This window comes from Ornithorhynchus anatinus, chromosome 15 (assembly GCF_004115215.2).
Source record: "Ornithorhynchus anatinus isolate Pmale09 chromosome 15, mOrnAna1.pri.v4, whole genome shotgun sequence".
Taxonomy (NCBI): domain Eukaryota; kingdom Metazoa; phylum Chordata; class Mammalia; order Monotremata; family Ornithorhynchidae; genus Ornithorhynchus; species Ornithorhynchus anatinus.
The window spans coordinates 885125-901439 of record NC_041742.1 but is presented as its reverse complement, the minus strand read 5'-3'; the positions used below and the strand labels follow the sequence as shown (position 1 = coordinate 901439).

At 55.7% G+C, this 16315-nt stretch overlaps 1 protein-coding gene across 2 annotated transcripts; it reads left to right on the top strand.

Annotated features, from left to right (window-relative positions):
* Window positions 1-363: 363 nt before the first annotated feature.
* LOC100081533 (MYCBP associated protein) lies at window positions 364-15263 on the top strand. Of its 2 annotated transcripts, XM_007663225.3 has the most exons (20): window positions 364-559; window positions 3455-3582; window positions 4265-4424; window positions 4575-4684; window positions 5164-5341; window positions 5668-5783; window positions 6487-6637; window positions 6998-7113; window positions 7221-7333; window positions 7800-7905; window positions 8212-8401; window positions 9113-9300; window positions 10075-10221; window positions 10401-10919; window positions 11732-11853; window positions 12305-12423; window positions 13187-13222; window positions 13786-13907; window positions 14110-14292; window positions 15088-15263. In XM_007663225.3, exons 1-20 carry the CDS (start codon window positions 517-519, stop codon window positions 15223-15225), a joined length of 2985 nt encoding a protein of 994 aa, XP_007661415.1. In that variant the 5' UTR covers window positions 364-516; the 3' UTR covers window positions 15226-15263. The 2 variants fall into 2 exon arrangements, with proteins under 2 accessions (XP_007661415.1, XP_039770142.1); XM_039914208.1 differs by lacking the exon at window positions 13187-13222.
* Window positions 15264-16315: the final 1052 nt, after the last annotated feature.

Below are 16315 nucleotides of genomic sequence, written 5' to 3'. Positions count from 1 at the left end.
CTGATTATCCCGTATCTACCCCAGTGCTTAGAACAGTGCTCGGCGCGTAGTAAGCGCTTAACAAATACCAACATTACTATTATTATTATTTCCACTGAGCTACGCTGCTTCTCTACCAGGTGGAGGTGGGTGTCGAGGAGCTCGAGGATGATGTCACACGAAGTCACCTCCCGGGCCCTGCCGAGAGCTGTGATGTCCTAGGCCGCCGGTGACCCCAGGTCATTCGTTTGTTCATTTAACCGTCTTTATTGAGCACTTTCTGGGCGCAGAGCACTGTACGAAGCGCTTGGAATGGACAGTTGGACCCGCCGGCTCTGGAGAGGAGGGGGAGGAGTGAGCGCGCCTCAACGGTCGCTTGGAAACTCTCCGGTGGACGAGCGCCAGCCGGCCGGTTGCCACGGTGACGGCGTGGTGGGGGCGGAGGAGCGGCCACGGCCTGGGCCCGGACCCGAGCCTGAGCCTGGGCCCGGGGAGAGGCCTGGCAGCTGCGGGGACAGGGGCGGCTTCCGCAGCACCATGAAGCTCAGCAAAAGGGACTCCCGAACCAAAACCCCCCCGGGTAAGCACGGCCCGTAGCCCTGAGGAGCATCCCTGAGGACCGTCCCTGAGGAGAGCCCCTGAACAATAATAATAATAATAATGTTGGTATTTGTTCAGCGCTTACTAGGTGGTGTTTGTTATTCATTCAGTTGTATTTATTCAACGCTTACTCTGTGCAGAGCGCTGGGCTAAGCGCTCGGAATGGACAGTTGGGCAACGGATAGAGACCATCCCTGCCCAATGACAAGCTCACGGTCTAAAGAGGGGAGACAGACAGCAGAGCAGAACAGAACAAAAACAAGACAACATCATCAAGATAAATGGAATCAAGGAGATATAATAATGTTGGTATTTGTTAAGTGCTTACTATGTGCAAAACACTGTTCTAAGCTCTGGGGGGGGGATACAAGGTGATCAGGTAGTCCCGCATGGGGCTCACAGTCTTCATTCCCGTTTTACAGATGAGGGAGCTGAGGCCCAGAGAATAATAATAATAGTAATAATGTTGGTATTTGTTAATCGCCTACTATGTGCCAAGCACTCTTCTAAGCGCTGGGGTAGATACAAGGTCATCGGGTTGTCCCATGTGGAGTTCACAGTCTTAATCCCCATTTTACAGATGAGGTCACCGAGGCCCAGAGAAGTTAAGTGACGCGCCCAAAGTCACACAGCTGACGAGTGGCAGAGCCGGGATTAGAACCCACGACCTCTGACTTCCAAGCGCGTGCTCTCTCCACTAGGCCACGCTGCTTCTCACGTGGCGATGATAAAATGATAAATCTGATCAATGATGATAAAATCTGTCATTTTATTCATTTATATTGATGCCCGTTTACTTGTACTGATGTCCGTCTCCCCCCCCCGTTTCGACTGTGAACTTGTTGTGGGCAGGGATCGTCTCTATTACTGAATTGTACTTTCCCTAGTGCTTAGTACAGTGCTCTGCATACAAGTTAAGCGCTCAATCAATACGATTGAATGAATGAGTATCCGGGGGATGGGAGCCTCTAGGAGGACCTGGGGGACAAAGGGTAGTTCCGTGGGGATAAGGGAGTCCCCAAAAGGCCCTAGAGAAGGGGTGTCCCGAGAGGACCCGGGGGGGTGGTAGAACACCTGAGGGGACTCCAAGGTGATCCACGGTGCAGGGAACCTCTGAGGAAACTCAAATTTGGGGGCAAGGCACGGCAAGTCATGGGAGCTCAAGATGTTGGGGAAGGGCGGGGGGCATGGACCCTGGAGTGCAGGCTCCGAGGTGTCTTGCCTGGGCCCGCGTTCAGAATCTAGGGGAACCCCCCACAAACCTGCCCCCATGGAATTGATGGTCTCTGGCCATTTGGGGCTTTCCAGGGGATGGGGTTTGGAGGAAGGATGAGAGGCAGAGACGTGCAGGATCTGGGAGATGTGCACGTGAATATGTGTGTACATGTGGGTAAGATATATATTTCCGGGTGAGACGGGAATGCCCCGTTTCCCACCAAGGACAAGGCCGGGAGAGAACCATTCCCTGTAGCTCTTTGCTGCTCTACCTTCCAGCCACCCTCCATTTTACAGTGAGATGTGGGGGATCAGCCCACAGGCCCAAATTTTGGGGAACGCTGTCTCACCTCACTCCTCGTTCATTCCTACCCCATCATGGCATTGGCCCTTCTGCGGGGCCACAGTGCCCTTGGCCCGTCTGTGACCAAGCAGGAGGCCAAGGTCACCTGACCTAGCTCTGTGCTCTCTATCTGGGGGCAGTGATTTTAGCGTTTGCCTGTCTACTTTCTAAGGCTACTTTTTCTTCTTTGCCATTCCTAAGTCCAATTATCTAGTAAATGGGCTCTCGGCTTCTGGATCTAAAACCAGGCACAAGATCCTGGAGACCCTGTGAGACCCTTCCAAATTTAAGTTTTGGGAAATTGAACTGAGAATAAATTAGGGCAGATTTATGTTTTCATACAGGGAGAATGCGGGTTACTTAAATGGCGTCCGAGTCACGAGCGCTTTTCTTGAAGTGCCGAGAATAGGGTTCTTTTAAAGATCTAATAATAATAATTGTGGTATTTGTTGAGTGCTTACTCTGTGTCAAGCGCCGTTCTTAGCACTGGGGCAATCAGGTTGGACACAGTCCCCGTCCCTCGTGGGGCTCACGGTCTTCATCCCCGTTTTACAGACGCGGTAACTGAGGCGTAGAGAAGTAAAGTGACTTACCCAGCGTCACACAGCAGACGCGCGGCAGAGCTGGGATCAGAACCCGCGTCCTCTGACTCCCAGGCCCACGCTCTTTCCACTACCAACGGCTTAACGGAGATGTTCTTTGCGGCGCTCATTGTTTTTTCGCAGGCGATCAGTTCTGCTTCTGTTTGGTTTTTCAGGGATGGCACGTCTACGAATGGTCCCCCCCGTACTTGGGGGTTAGAGAATGCCTCCAACCTCGTGTGGGATTAGCTACTAACAGGCCCCCTCGTAAGGGAGACTGCTTCTCAGATCCATTAATTCCGAGGCCTAGATCAAAGCTGCCGGCTTGGCTGGTTCGCTACCGCATCATTAATTAGAAAGCAGCAGAAAGGTTCTCTGGGCAGGGAGGTGATACTGGCCTGTGGAGAGAACACAGACAAAGCCAGAGAAAGCACAGGCGAGTTGAAGGAGCTAAATGATGTCAGAAAGATAGCGTCGCACCCAATCTCTCTTGGCCAGTGGCTTCTTTGAGTGGAAGAAAGACATCGGCAGGGAGAATAAAATGAAACTTTGAAGAATTTGTTTTCTGTACTCCACCCCCTGCCTTCCCGGGCGGGTCGCCTGGGTGTCGACTTTGTCCGCCCGAGCCGTACCGGCTCCCCAGGGGGTGGGACCGGATCTCCCTTGATGATCCTGTCTGGTGTCCGCAAAGCTCTCAGCGGCAGGCAAGAGCACGGCGTGTTCCCTTGTGTTTCAGAGAGGAAGCGGACCAAGGTGTCTGAGCTGCCCACACCACCCATCCCGGAAGTCCCCGAGCCCATCAGCAACGTCCTGCAAGGAGATGAAATCGAGGCGCTGGCCATTAAAGAGGAGGACTTGAAAAAGGTGGGAGAAAAACCGGGCAGCGTGCCCCTTGGCTGGGCCTTGCCCCCCAGCCCTCCGTAGGCAGGGCTGGCACTGTTCTTCCGTGCCTAGTTCATTCTAACCAGAATAGTTTTTCTTTGACTTTCCAAAGGCGGCGCTCGGAGGGCGTACGCTCAGCGGCATCTTTCAAATTTAGAGGATGATTCTTTAAACATTTTTGTGATTTATGCATTGGTTCCTTCTCCCAGTAGTCTAGTGAAGAGATAAAGAGGCAGACGTTAGCTCCGTTTTCCAGGTGAGGAAACAATTGCTTGAAATCATGCAGGGACTCAGGGGTTTTAAGAACCGTTTTCAGGCGACGGGACCTCCGTTTCCCTGATCCCCATCCTCTCTGATGAGCTCTCGCCGCTGTCATTACCGTCGCCACTGCAGCTGTTTTCCTGGGTGGGCAGGGGGCACCAGGCTTTCCACCTGCATATTTTCCAAGGCTTTCGCTTAGCCTTGCTCTCCTTCCCTCTTTGAGCTTCCCTGAACCCCAGCCTCGGATGGCGCATTGCCTGGGAGGGTCGGAAGGACAGATTGAGGCAGTGCCCTCTCTGGACTCAGGGGGTTCCAGAGGGGATCCTACAGGAGGGGGATCCGGCCGGAGGAGCGGAGTCCTGTCAGTTTGGGCCTAAGCCGGCGTTTTATTGCGTTTCCCCAGCTGCGCACTCCACGCCCTTGTGCAGGGGAGGAGAAAGCTCCTGTCGTTCGCCAAGTTCTCATCCGGAAACCCCGGCCCCAAGAGGCTGGAAGGAAGACCCACTACTTAGTGGCTTATCCTACTGCTTTGGATGCCTCCACCAAGCCTCCCGATTATTCTGGCAAGTTCCAGCCTGACCTCCCCTTCCCGGTTCCTCATTCTGGAGCGTCGGCCTCGAGTCCGACGTCAGCAAGCCCGCTGGGGTCCGTATCCCTCAGCTGTCCCGGCGGTCGGTCCGGGGGCGTTGGGGGCCAGCTCTCCTTTCTTTCAGAGCCGGAAGCTTCCAGTTTGAGCAGCGGCAGCAGACAGATCCAGCCCCACAGCATTTTGGGAAGTCTCCAGGACTTCAAGAGAATAGCACTGGCTAGAGGAAACACAAAGGTGCGTCGTGCCAGTTGTCACCCAACGGGACCAATGCCGCTCTTTGATAAGCTGCTGCGAAGGGCATCAAGTCAGGCTCGACTCCAGGCACAACTGACCTGCGGCCAGCTTGAGAAATGCATCTTCCCATCGTTCATTCATTGGGTCGTATCTATCGAGCGCTTACTACGTGCAGAGCGCTGTATTGCGCGCTTGGAACGTACAGTTGGGCGACAGATGGAGACAATCAGCCTCTGAATCCTTTAGGACAGGGACCCTCGGGAGGGAAGGAGGGAAGGCAGCAGCGGGGAGTCACCCTGGAGGGAACGGAGCGGGGCCTCCATGTTTCTCGGACCTCCAGAAACCGGCCAGAGCCCCACTCAGGGCTCAGCAGCCGATGGGAGAGTCAGTGTCTGGCAGTCCCTGGCCAAGTGCCTTGCGGTCATCCTTGAAGTGAGCTCAGCTAGCAGCCCAGCCCCTCCCTCTGTTATGTTTCCCAGCTGGCAGAAATGATCTCTGAGCCCCCGTCACTGGACGGCCTAATCCTGATCCCGGAGAAGATGAGCTCGAAAGGGGGGAAGAAGGCCGAGCTCCGGCCGCTCCCAACTCAGCACAGGGCTCTGCAGAACTGGCAGCGCAACATGGCCCTGAGGAGGAAGCAGCAGGACACCCTGTGTAGTACGTAAAATAGGAGGGGTTTCAGGCTCGAGCCACGATCTACCTCGGGGCCTCATTGCCCCCATCCTCTTGGGCTTCCCTCTCAATCCCCTGAGCTCTCCCAAAATCCCACCGCCCCACCACTTCCCTCCCAATTTCCTGAGCCCGGGTTTAACCAGGTCGGTAATCTCCGTCTCTGAGACCCGGCAGCTCTGGTGAGTTTGGCAGGAGTTCTCAGGGTGATGTCAGCTTCAGGTTGCCGGTTTTCTGTCTTGCCTGGCTGTGAGGGGTGAGGGGAGCTAGAGGCTGAGGTGGAGGGTGGGTGACTCCATTTTGTTAATCTCCAGAGCGCTTGGGAAAACCGGCCAGTGAGCTGTTGCTGACCGTATCGGAGGATCACAGACGAGTCCAGGAAGAACGTGACTTGATTGACCGCTGCCTTCCTGCGCTGCATCCAGGAAAGGTGAGAAGCCCTTTCCGAAGCTTTCGCTCCCCATTCTCAGGTTGTCCAGCTGCTGGGCTGGGGCATCTTTAGCCACAGATGTGACTGGTAGCCCACGACCATCTCTGCCCCAAGATGACCTCTCAGCCTTTGGGGACCACCCCTTGGCTCAACTCTGCAAGGATGTAGCTAGTGGGGACTGGAGCAGTCAGCGGGGGGATACACCTGTGCATCACCTTCATCCGGAGGATCAAGGGCCACCTACTGCTTCCAGCCTGGTGTGTAAGGCGAAGTCTCAGGACAGTGGAATATGAGAGGGGCGCCATCTCTGACCGTAGGGCTCTAGGCCACCACTAGCAGCACTCCAGACCGGAAACTCTGGGGTTTGGGGAAAAACAAAGCCCACGTTGAGGTGGAGGCGTGTCCTGCTGAAAAAAGGCCAGTCCTTTCATTCAATAGTATTTATTGAGCGCTTACTATGTGCAGAGCACTATACTAAGCGCTTGGGATGAACAAGTCGGCGACAGATAGAGACAGTCCCTGCCGTTTGACGGGCTTACAGTCTAATCGACGGGCTTACAGTCTAATCCTGTAATACAGTTCTGTAATCCTGTTTCTTTCCAGGGATGCTGAACCAGCCAAACAGGGGCACTCTCTGATTTCTGGCCTCCCAACTCTGGGACAGATTGCAGAGGAAGGTGTAAATATCTGTCTTCTTTGCCAGGGCTACCGCGTGGGCAGCGAATTCTGGAACCAGCCTGAGTATATTGGCGATGAACTTACAGGCTTGGTGATTACGCAGACTCAGAAGGAGCGGGGTTACCCAGAGCCGATCACCCATGTGGGGAAACCCCTGCGCATCCAGGCAGAGGCAGGTGAGAGAGACAGTCCCGAGGCAGTCAGCAGTAAGTGTCAGTTCGCACGAGGTGTCAGAGACCATCCGACAGCCACCCGGAAGGTTTTAAACCACTGGTGAGGGGAAGGTCGTGGAGTCAGTTGACCCAGGCTGTGTCATGCATTCAGGGTCTTGGGAATCTTAGCCCCAAGACTGTCCTCCTGCTGGACTCTGAGGCTGCTTTCTTCCTCATGGCCGGTGCAAGCACTGGTGTTGAACCCGGTGCTCGGTATGAAGTGATCTGGGGAGAAATGGAGGCTTTGAAGGAGAGGCTGGCAGGGGGGTAGGTAGAACAGGGTCCATTTCGCAAGCCCTGAAGGCATGGCTCGCTGGTCTCCAGGATCGCAGAATCTGCGTGAACCTTGGTTCCGCTACTCGTGGGATAAGAGTCTCTTCTTGACCTACCGCCGCCAGGAGCTGCGACAAATCCTAGCAGAGCTCGATTTTCACCAGCCGGTAAGGCCCCAGAGCCCCTTGAGCCCTGGCCCTTCTCAGCACTGAGAAATGGATTTGTCAAGGCTCTTGAGATAAGCTCATGTTTCCCTTCCTTTTTGTGAGTTAAGGACATCGATGGCCTCGAAGTGATTGGCAGAGGGCAACCTTTCTCATCAGTTTCCACACAGTGCTTCTCAGAGGGTGAGAAAGACAAGGAAGACACTTATGGAGAAGTGCGCTCGTAAGTGGTTTGAGGGGATTGGGTGGGTGTGGGGAAGAGGTTCCCAGCCCAGACTTCCCCTGCTGCATTCAGTCTCATTCCAGTCTTGCCAGCTGGCTCATCTTCCCTCCCAGCCCCTGCACTGAGCCCATTCAGGACTCCTGCTTTGCGCCCCGTGGTACTTTTCTGGCCATTCCGGGCCAGGTAGGAAACCGTTCCTATTTTCATCATCCACCCTATTGATGACCGTGAGTGGTCAACTCTACCGAGGGGACTTGGATATAGGATAAGCTTTCCATCGTTGGACCCTGAGAACCTCCCTCCAGAAACACTGGCTCGTGATGGGATCCGGCAGAGATGGGTTAGATTCTATTGGAACCAGGATGGGACTGGCCCCTTCCCTGGTCCCCATTTCCTAGAGGAGGAATTGGGACATCGTAGCAATCGTAGAAAGAACACGAATGATTGGTTTGCCTTTGCCTTCCAGAGACCCCGTGGAGCTCCACGAGGATGTGACTTCTGTACCCGTGATTGGACCTTCCTTAAGGTTCTGTGGAAAGCCGGCTCGCTGGGTCAGCGGCACCGGGGGCAAGGTGACTTGGGGGTCCCTTGAAGAGGCGGTGGGCTGAGAGATGAGGCCACTGGCCTGGTCCCGGTGTGGTGAGTCAGAAAGTCCTTCCTTAGAACCCGATTCGTCTCCGCTGCATTCCTCTCGTCCCCTTGTCTTGTCCCGGGCGGCAGTTGAGCCTGCTCGCAGCCAGTTTCCAGCGCAAGGATCCACCCCCCACACTCAATTCCCCGGAGGGCTGTCCTAGCAGCAACTCCCCCAGGACTGCCGGGCCGACTGAGGGCAGAGGAGGGCAGTCTGGTGGCAAGACTTTTCCCTTCGCCCCTGCAAGGGTCAGATTGGCATTGCTTCCCGGATCACCTTCGAGGCCCTGGCTGGCGAGAAAGTGACCTCTTCCCTGACGGTGAGTAACGATGGCACTGCGGCTGTGTGGTACGACTGGCTGCGGCTGTCCCACCCCAACAGATTCGAGAACCTCAGAGAGAGCGACCAGCAGCGGTTTTATTTCAACACCAGGGCCGGTAAGTCAGGCAGAGCTGTGGGCTTCTTCTGGGCCAAACCCGTGGGAAAAACCGAGGTCTGGTTATCACCGGGCCTTGTGAAGGCAGGGGAGGAGGAACAGGCAGTATCGCCTAGTGGAAGGAGCGCGGGGCTGGAGTCAGGAGACCCGAGTTCTAGTCCCACGTCTGCTACCGGCATGCTGGAGGACCTTGGGCCAGTCACCTTCTCAGGGGGGTCAATTAACTCATCAGTGACGATGGGAGGTATTGATCACTCCCTCCCTATAAGACTGTGAGCCCCTTGAAGGGCAGAGACTATTTCTAATCTGATTTTTTTGTATTTCCTTACCCCAGTACAGCCACAGTGCTAGGCAAGTACTTCATGAACGTGATTATTAGTGGTAGATGCTGTAATAGGAGAAGTGGTATTTACTGAGCGTCCTTTGTACTTTGGGAAAGGTCAAAGGAAGCAAGAAGACACAGTCCCTGCCCACAGGGAGCTTCCACTCTAATGGGGGAAAGAGACTGTTTTCTTTCCCCAAGTCCATTATTAGTCTCTGCTGAAAGATAATGTGGTCTCCAAGCTCGGCAGGGTGGCAGCAGGGTGCCTGGAAGGAAGATGGATGGAAATCCAAGCGGTTAGGCAAAGATTGGGGGTTGAGGAGCACTGGCTTTGGCGAAGGAACTGATTCTGGGCCCAGTGACTCCACTCTGCCCATCTCTCCCTTTCAGGGGTTATTCTGCCCGGAGAAACCAAGGACTTCCTTTTCCTCTTCAAGTCTCCGAATGCTGGCATTTTCCAGGAGTCATGGGAGTTTAGGACCCACCCCACTCTGTTGGGAGGAGCCGTGCTGCAGGTCACTCTCTGGGGGATCGCTTTATACCAGGACCTTATGTTTGACGCTCGAGAAATACTGGAGGTGAGGGGCACGGGACCGGGCTCTGGAGTGTGGCCCTGGGAGCGCGATGGCCGGGAGCAGGCTGCTGGGAGCGTGATCCCTGGGGGTGAGATGGCCAGGAGAATGGAGGCCGGGATTGGAGCTCTAGGAACAGGACAAGACCGTGATGGCTAGGAGCGTGGCAACTGCCCTATTGTTCTTCCTGGCATCTGCCTCTCCCCGGCCCAGGGACAAGCTTGGTTGTTCCAAAATGAGCCATCACCACTCCTGTTTGGCCAAAAGCTCCAATTGCCCTGCCCTGGGATAGTGGAGGGTGGGGATGGAATTGCCGGGGGGAAGAGAATGGATGGATAGTGGGGGCGGGACAGGTGCCTGGGAGGATGGCAATGTGGACCTGCTCCACCTGGACCTGAAAAAGGAATTGGACCGAATTTAAAGGAAACTGGATGGGAGGCAGGAAATGTTTGAATAAAAACGGAGAAGGCCCCTGACGGAGCTAGAAGGAGGTGATGTTTCTCGTTAGGCAGCCGATGCTCCCGCTAATGGCAGGGCACTGACGTGGGTGGATGCCGGCTGAGGTTTGTGGGCTGAAAAACTCGTGTGAGCCACAAGCCTCTCTCAGCCTTGCCACACAGCTCTCGGCCACCCGTCGGCCCAACCCGGGGGCTCTGAGATTCGGGACCGCCTAGGAGTGAGGCCTCGGCACTTTTTGGGTTACCGGGTGGCTTTTGGCCGGGTGGGCCAGGGTGCCGGCAGACTGTGCCGACTGCGCTGGCGCTTGTTGGCCCACCCCAGAACAGGCTGGCCACCCAGGAGGCGACCGTCATTGTGCAAGAGATGCTGAATGAACTGCTGAGGGGCATCCGGTCCCCTGAGCGAGCCCCGTCCCCAGTGGATGCCTATCTCACTGAGGAAGATGTGTTCTGCTACAAGAACCCTCAGGTATTAGGGCCAACCAGGCGTTCTCCGCCGGGGTTCGGGCGGTGAGGGGGGCTGTCTGGGGAGCAGGGTGCCGGGAGGAGTCGAAAGGGGGGAGGGCCCAGGTTCTGGGCAGCTTTGGTTGTTACTCCAACACCCAGGGCCTCTTCTCTGTATGCGCTTCCTTCCGCTCCTGCTGCCAGTTGCACTATCAGTACCAAGTGGTGAGAGGCCTCCATGAACTCTGGAACCAGTACATGGCACCGCCGCCCAAGGAGGAGGAAGTGGTGGTGGAAGAGGAGCCCCCAGGTCAGGCAAGCTCTAAGGAAGAAGAGCTCTCCTTACGAAAGAGCTCATTCGGAGAAATCGTCCCCCAGAAGAGCCCGGAGGAAGAGATCGGGCAGCGGCAGAGAAGCTCGGTGGACGTTGTCCGCCTGCAGAGGAGCTCCGTGGGCTTCTCTGACTGGCAGAGGAGCTCCATGGGTGACGTCCACTGGCAGAGGAGCTCCATGGGTGACGTCCACTGGCAGAGGAGCTCCTTGGGCGAGGCCCACTGGCAGAGAAACTCGGACAGTATTGTCCACTGCCAAAGGAGTTCCTTCATCGAGGAGGAGACCGTGGTGACTAAGACCTTCTCAGAGGGAGAGATCCCTAAAAGCACAGGAGAGGAAGAGGAGCCGACCCATCTTGAGTGGAATCTGTGCTTTGAGGATTTCAAGCAGGTGCCAGGCTTCTGCGAAGTTGGGGGTGGAGAGGGCAGCCACTGCTAATAATAATAATGATCATTATGGTATTTGTTAAGTGCTTACTATGTGCCAAGCACTGGTTGAGGCACTGAGGTAGATACAGTTCATCAGGGTGGACTCAGGCCCTGTCCCACATGGGGCTCGGGCTCTTAATCCCCACTTTACAGATGAGGTAACTGAAGCCCAGAGAAGTCAAGCGACTTGCCCGAGATCACACAGCAGCCACGTGGCAGAGTCAGGATTATTAGAACCCAGGTCCTTCTGACTCCCAGGCCACGCTCTCTCCGCTAAGCCATAGTGCCCGAGCCTCCCCCTGCACGGAGACCCCGAGTGTCCTAATTCCCTCCCCCCGACCACGTCCCCATCTGCACGAGTGGTGGGACCTTGGGCCCCGCTCCCCGGGCACCTGCCGGGGAACGAACCTATGGTCAGAAATCAATCTCGCTGGAGTAGGTCAGCCTTCCGATTGGTTCGGGGAATCCTATACGGCGGGGGTCAGCCCACTGCTCTTGGCCACAGACTGCAGAGGGAGGCCGCCAGGCCGTGCTGGGGCTCCTGGCTGGTTACGTAGCTCAGGGAGTGAGGAATCCTGCATCCTACCCCCTACTTCTCCAGGAGCTTCCCCCATTCCGTTCCAAGCTTTGCAGGTAGCCGCCTCAGCGAGGGGCAGTTGAGTCACCCTGGCCTGCCGGACCCCCCACAAGCTGTTCTGCCGGCTTGTTCCTCGACCCGACCCGTCGACACTCCCGCCGGGGGCGTCGGCACTCATGGGGTTCTGTGTACATCAGGCGATAATGGGACTGTCGGCCGAGGATCAGCGCGAGGATGCCCTGAGGAGGCTCAACGAGGGAGCACTAGAGCTGTGCTTGGAGCAGAAGCCGGCACAGTCGGACCTCCTGCACCAGATGTGGTATGGCCCCGACCTGCCCAGAGGAGACAGAGAGAGCCCTGTCCTGTCCCCCCAAACCCCACTCGGGCCCAAGACTCCCTGGGTCTCTCTCTTGCTGCAGGATATGACAGTACTTGTTTCAGGAAGGGGCCTGCTGGGCTGCCCCTTCGTGTCCACCCCCCCCAAGTTCCCTCCCCACTGCTCAGCGAGGCCTCTGTCACCTGCTGCGGCCCTGCTGACCCCTGTGGAAGAGCCCCTTCGGTAAGCCCTGGAACCTTTTCCCCTTCAGCTTTTTTGAGCAGCAGAGAAGTGAAAAGGTAGGGGAACTAGAGGGCCCAAAGCAGAAAGTCCCCACGGCAGGGGACAGATGGGGCCAGTGGGCCAGGCTCCAGACTCAGGGGATGGAAGGAGTCAAGATTACCTACTGCACACTCCGGCCCACACTCAATAAGGCTGTGGTGTTTCCCTGCAGTCTCCAGCTTTGGCGGGAGGTGATAGACGATCTGGTGAGCCAGGCCCTCTGGCTGAGGTCACTGCTGGGCATGCCGGAGGACACTTTCAAGGCAGAGTTGGCAGTGCCAGAGGAACCAGGTCAGATGCCTTCCAAACATCTACCTCTCGCCTGGCCTTTCCTCTCCCACCCTCCCAGCTTTTCCTAAGAGGTTTCCCCGTCAGCTGCTTTTGGCTGGCGGAGCTGTCTGCACCGATATGGCCAACCCTCTCACTTTAGGCCTCGGCTACTTTCCGGGACCAGGACCTCCCTGCTCCTGCACACCGTGGCCTCCATGTTTGACTCCTGCTTCCTGACTCTTCCTCGAGTCAGTCCATCTTGCCCAAGGGGGCAAGAGCAGTCAGTGCTGGTCCTAACATGTCACCTCCCTGCTTTAGAGAAAATCCCAAAGCTGCTCACGGCCCCAGTTCTCTCTCCTGGCCCCTTCCCTGTTTGATCTTCCTCTTTCCCTCTCCACAGTTGCTGATATAACCCGCCACAGCCTCGTTTGCTTACTGTGTCCCCCCAATAAGTGCTTTCCACCCTGACTTTGGCTTATGCTCCACCCCAACCTGGCATGCTCTCCCACCTCTTCTTCACCAAACCTCCCATCATTCTTCAGAATTTGGCCAAGGACCCTAGCCCACGTCTTCCATGAATCCTTCGTAGCAATACGTACATGCGTATAGGTACATCTGTCCTTGAACTTCATTCTGCTTATCTCCTATTTGCTGTACATCCTGTCTGTAATGTAGGGTTTTTTTCCCACTTCTGTGTTTGAGTTCATCCTCTGACTCCTATTAGACTAAAAGCTCCTTAAGGTCAGGGACCATACTTTCCTTTGACTTCTGTTGTTTTTCACAGATCCTAGTACAGTTTTCGGCACCCAGTCGCCCCTCAGTAAGTACTAAGGAATTAACGAATAAACAAGTGAATGAATGCTGAGTTCATGCAAAACTCTACCGTACTCCAAGTGCAAATGTGATATCATCAAAATGGGATGGCAAAGGGAGATTACGGGCTCCTTAGATGGAGATGTTGGGAACAGGTTTCTGAATCAGCAGCTTTGGGTTTCCTTCCTCCCCAGGGTCATATTTGAGATATTGTGTGTGTGTTTGTGTGTGTGTGCGTGTGTGTGTGATGGGGCTGGGCTCTTTCCTTTGTGACCGATCCCCTTTGAACCCAAGGTTAGCCGTACCATCCTGATGTAGAAAGTGGCTTCTCTCTCTTGAGCACACAATGCAGGTTCAGAGACATTTCTTAGCAGATGAGTGGACAAACTCAGCTGCGTTGGAGAGAAGATCCCCCGCTGAGATCTGGGTCAGATCTGGTCCAGAACTGGTCCAGAACTGACCCTCTACTTTTCAACACGAGCCAGTCCGGAGTTGGTCCAGAACTGCTCCTCCGTTCTCCAGCGAAGCAGCCCTGGGGGCTTGGGGTCACTGGGTTGCTTTCTCCTCTAGTTGACTCAAAGGCAGCAGGCAAAAGTGGCAAAGAGGAGCGGAAAGCCGGGGCTCAGGAGAAGAGAACCCCCACTGGCAAGGACAAAGAGGACAGAAGGGGAGCAGCGAAACCAGGGAAAGAGGTATGCGTTGGGGTGAGAGCAGGGCTGAGGAGATCTCAGCTGTATAGGGTGTAAGAGGGGTGTCAGATATCACTGCTGTGGGGCGAAGCGGGGATGGGGGTGCTGAAGCCCCTGACTTGGATGACTCTACTCAACAGACCATCCACGTTGAGTCCCGTTCTTTCTCGGGGGCCTGGGAGCCCCTCCCCATCTTTCCGAGCAGGAGCGGGCAAACAGCAAGAAGCTTAAAGCAAAGGAAGAAAAAAGGTCTAACAGATCCCCAAGCCGGGATTTAAAGGAGAAGTTGCCTGTGGAGGAAAGGGTCACAACGGAGCACGCGAGCTCCCACCTGGAGCCGGTGGACCCTCTGGTACAAAAGAAATACCAACAGAGGCTTTACGTGGAGGTAAAGCTGGAAGGTGGGGTGGGCTTCCTACTGCCACCAAGGGTTTTTCCGTTCTCCTTCTCTCCTTCTGCTTGTCCCCCCTCCCTCCCTCTGCCCAGGGCCTTCCCATCCTGCTGCTGGACTTGTCTTCTCCCGGCGAGCCAGGCAAATTGTCTTCTGGCAAGAGGTTTGGAAAGAAAATCTAGGGTGGGCAGGCTAAGGTCAGGGAGTGGTCTAGCTTGAGAGAGGCTTAGCTTGAGAGGGGACATCTCAGCCAAGAAAATCCTCAGCGAGCGCTGGCACCATTTCTGAGGGTTGGGCCACACTGGAGTGAGTTAGGGGAGAGGGTGGCCGAGCCGTCTCCCCTCCCGTTGGTCTGGAGTGAGTCGGGGTGGTCCTGCTGGGGGTCGGGGTTTGCAGAAGTATCTTCCAATTCGACTCTTCTGAGGCATTTAGGGAACCCCTCCTCCTCTGGTTGGAAAAGGGGTCTTTTCCCCTTTGTATCCACAGAATGGGGTGGTGGGAATGAGAGGCCAAGTAGTCCAGGCTGCTGCCCAGCCTCTTATCCTCTCCATGCTTCCCTTTCCCCTCCCAAGTCTCCGCCCGCCTGGGCTGAGGTCCAGAGGGATCAGGGAGTAGTGAGCGTTTCGTCTTCGCGGAACAATTCTTTGGAAGTTCTAGGTGGTCTGGGCTGCAGCCCTCCCCCACGAGCGCAGTGGAGTGTCTCTGGCTGGCAGCAGCCCTGCTGATTCCCCTCATACCCAGGCCGTATCAGTTGTCCGCCTTTGATGTGGCCACTTTCTCTTCCCGTCTCAGGTCTACGGGCTGGTGGAGTCCCTGGTGAATGACATGGTGCTCCTGGCTGAAGAGCTCAGGGGGAAAGGGGCCCGGCAGCAGGAGCTGCTGCCGCCCTCTCTCTGCCTGCCCGTCTGCCTGCCCTCTGACTCTGAGTAGACAATTTTAAAGAAATAAACTTGAGGCTTCTACTGTGCCTTCTGCACCTCTCTCCCTCTTTTTCTCCCCTCCCTTCCCCTCCCCCTTTCCTTCCCCCTTTTCCCACCCCCACTTCCCATTCCCCCATTCCCTCCTTCCTTTCTTCCCCCTTTCCCTCCCATTCCCTTCCCCCTCGCTCCCTTTCCCTTCCCCCTCGCTCCCTTTCCCTCCTCCCTCCCTCTGTCCTCCCCCTTTCCCTCCCCCCTTTCCTACCCCCATTTCCCACTCACCCCTTCCTTTCTTCCCCCTTTCCCTCCCATTCCCTTCCCTCTCGCTCCCTTTTCCTCCCCCTCCTCCCTCCCTCTATCCTCCCCCTTTCCCTCCCCCACTTTCCCACCTCCCTCATCTTCCCCCATCTCTCCCCGTTATCTTTCTATCCCACCTCCTTTTTCCTTTTTCTCTGCAGTCAGGTTGCTGGTGGGATCCTCCCATCTTCCACAACCCTCTCTGAGCTTATGAGGTTCATCAGCTAGTCCCTCCTCCGAGCTCCTCCATGCATAAACAGGGGGAAGAAGAGGCCTCTGGGGGAATGATGTCAGGGATGACAAGCAGAAAAACTCGTTTATAGAAAGATTGCTGGGTGGGTGAGAGACTGAAAAGGGTGACTCGAGAAAGAGTCACTCAGTACTCTCTTACCTGGCCCAGCCTTCCCAGCCCTATATAATTGAGGCCAGGACTGTGGGACTTCCTGTTCTCATTTTGTGATCAAGAATGCTCAGTCTCCCAGGACAGCACTGTGCTCCCAAAGTACTCAGTACGGCCCTCTACATTCAGTAGGCTGGATTGTCTGACAGTCCAGTGCTCTGCATGCAGTTGAACCTAAGCCCGGCACTCTGCATATGTAGATTAGAATCGTCCTGCCGGGCACCCAGGAGAGTGCCCGATGCACAGTAGTCAGTTACCAAATAGTGATGAAGATGAAGGAGCAATGCCCACGGCTGCAGAAATTGCATCTTCAGTGGGTGGAGGAGGAGTCTGAGCCTGAACAAGAGTTTGAGCCCGAACAACTCGATGCTAGTGTCCTCGACTCCCTCCCTCTCCACTCTGTTAT

Coding starts and splice junctions, on each gene's coding strand:
- LOC100081533 (XM_007663225.3), top strand. CDS start 517: ATGAAGCTCAGCAAAAGGGACTCCCGAACCAAAACCCCCCCGG. Junction 4,685..5,163: donor TGGCTAGAGGAAACACAAAG/GTGCGTCGTGCC, acceptor TATGTTTCCCAG/CTGGCAGAAATGATCTCTGA. Junction 7,114..7,220: donor AGCTCGATTTTCACCAGCCG/GTAAGGCCCCAG, acceptor TTGTGAGTTAAG/GACATCGATGGCCTCGAAGT.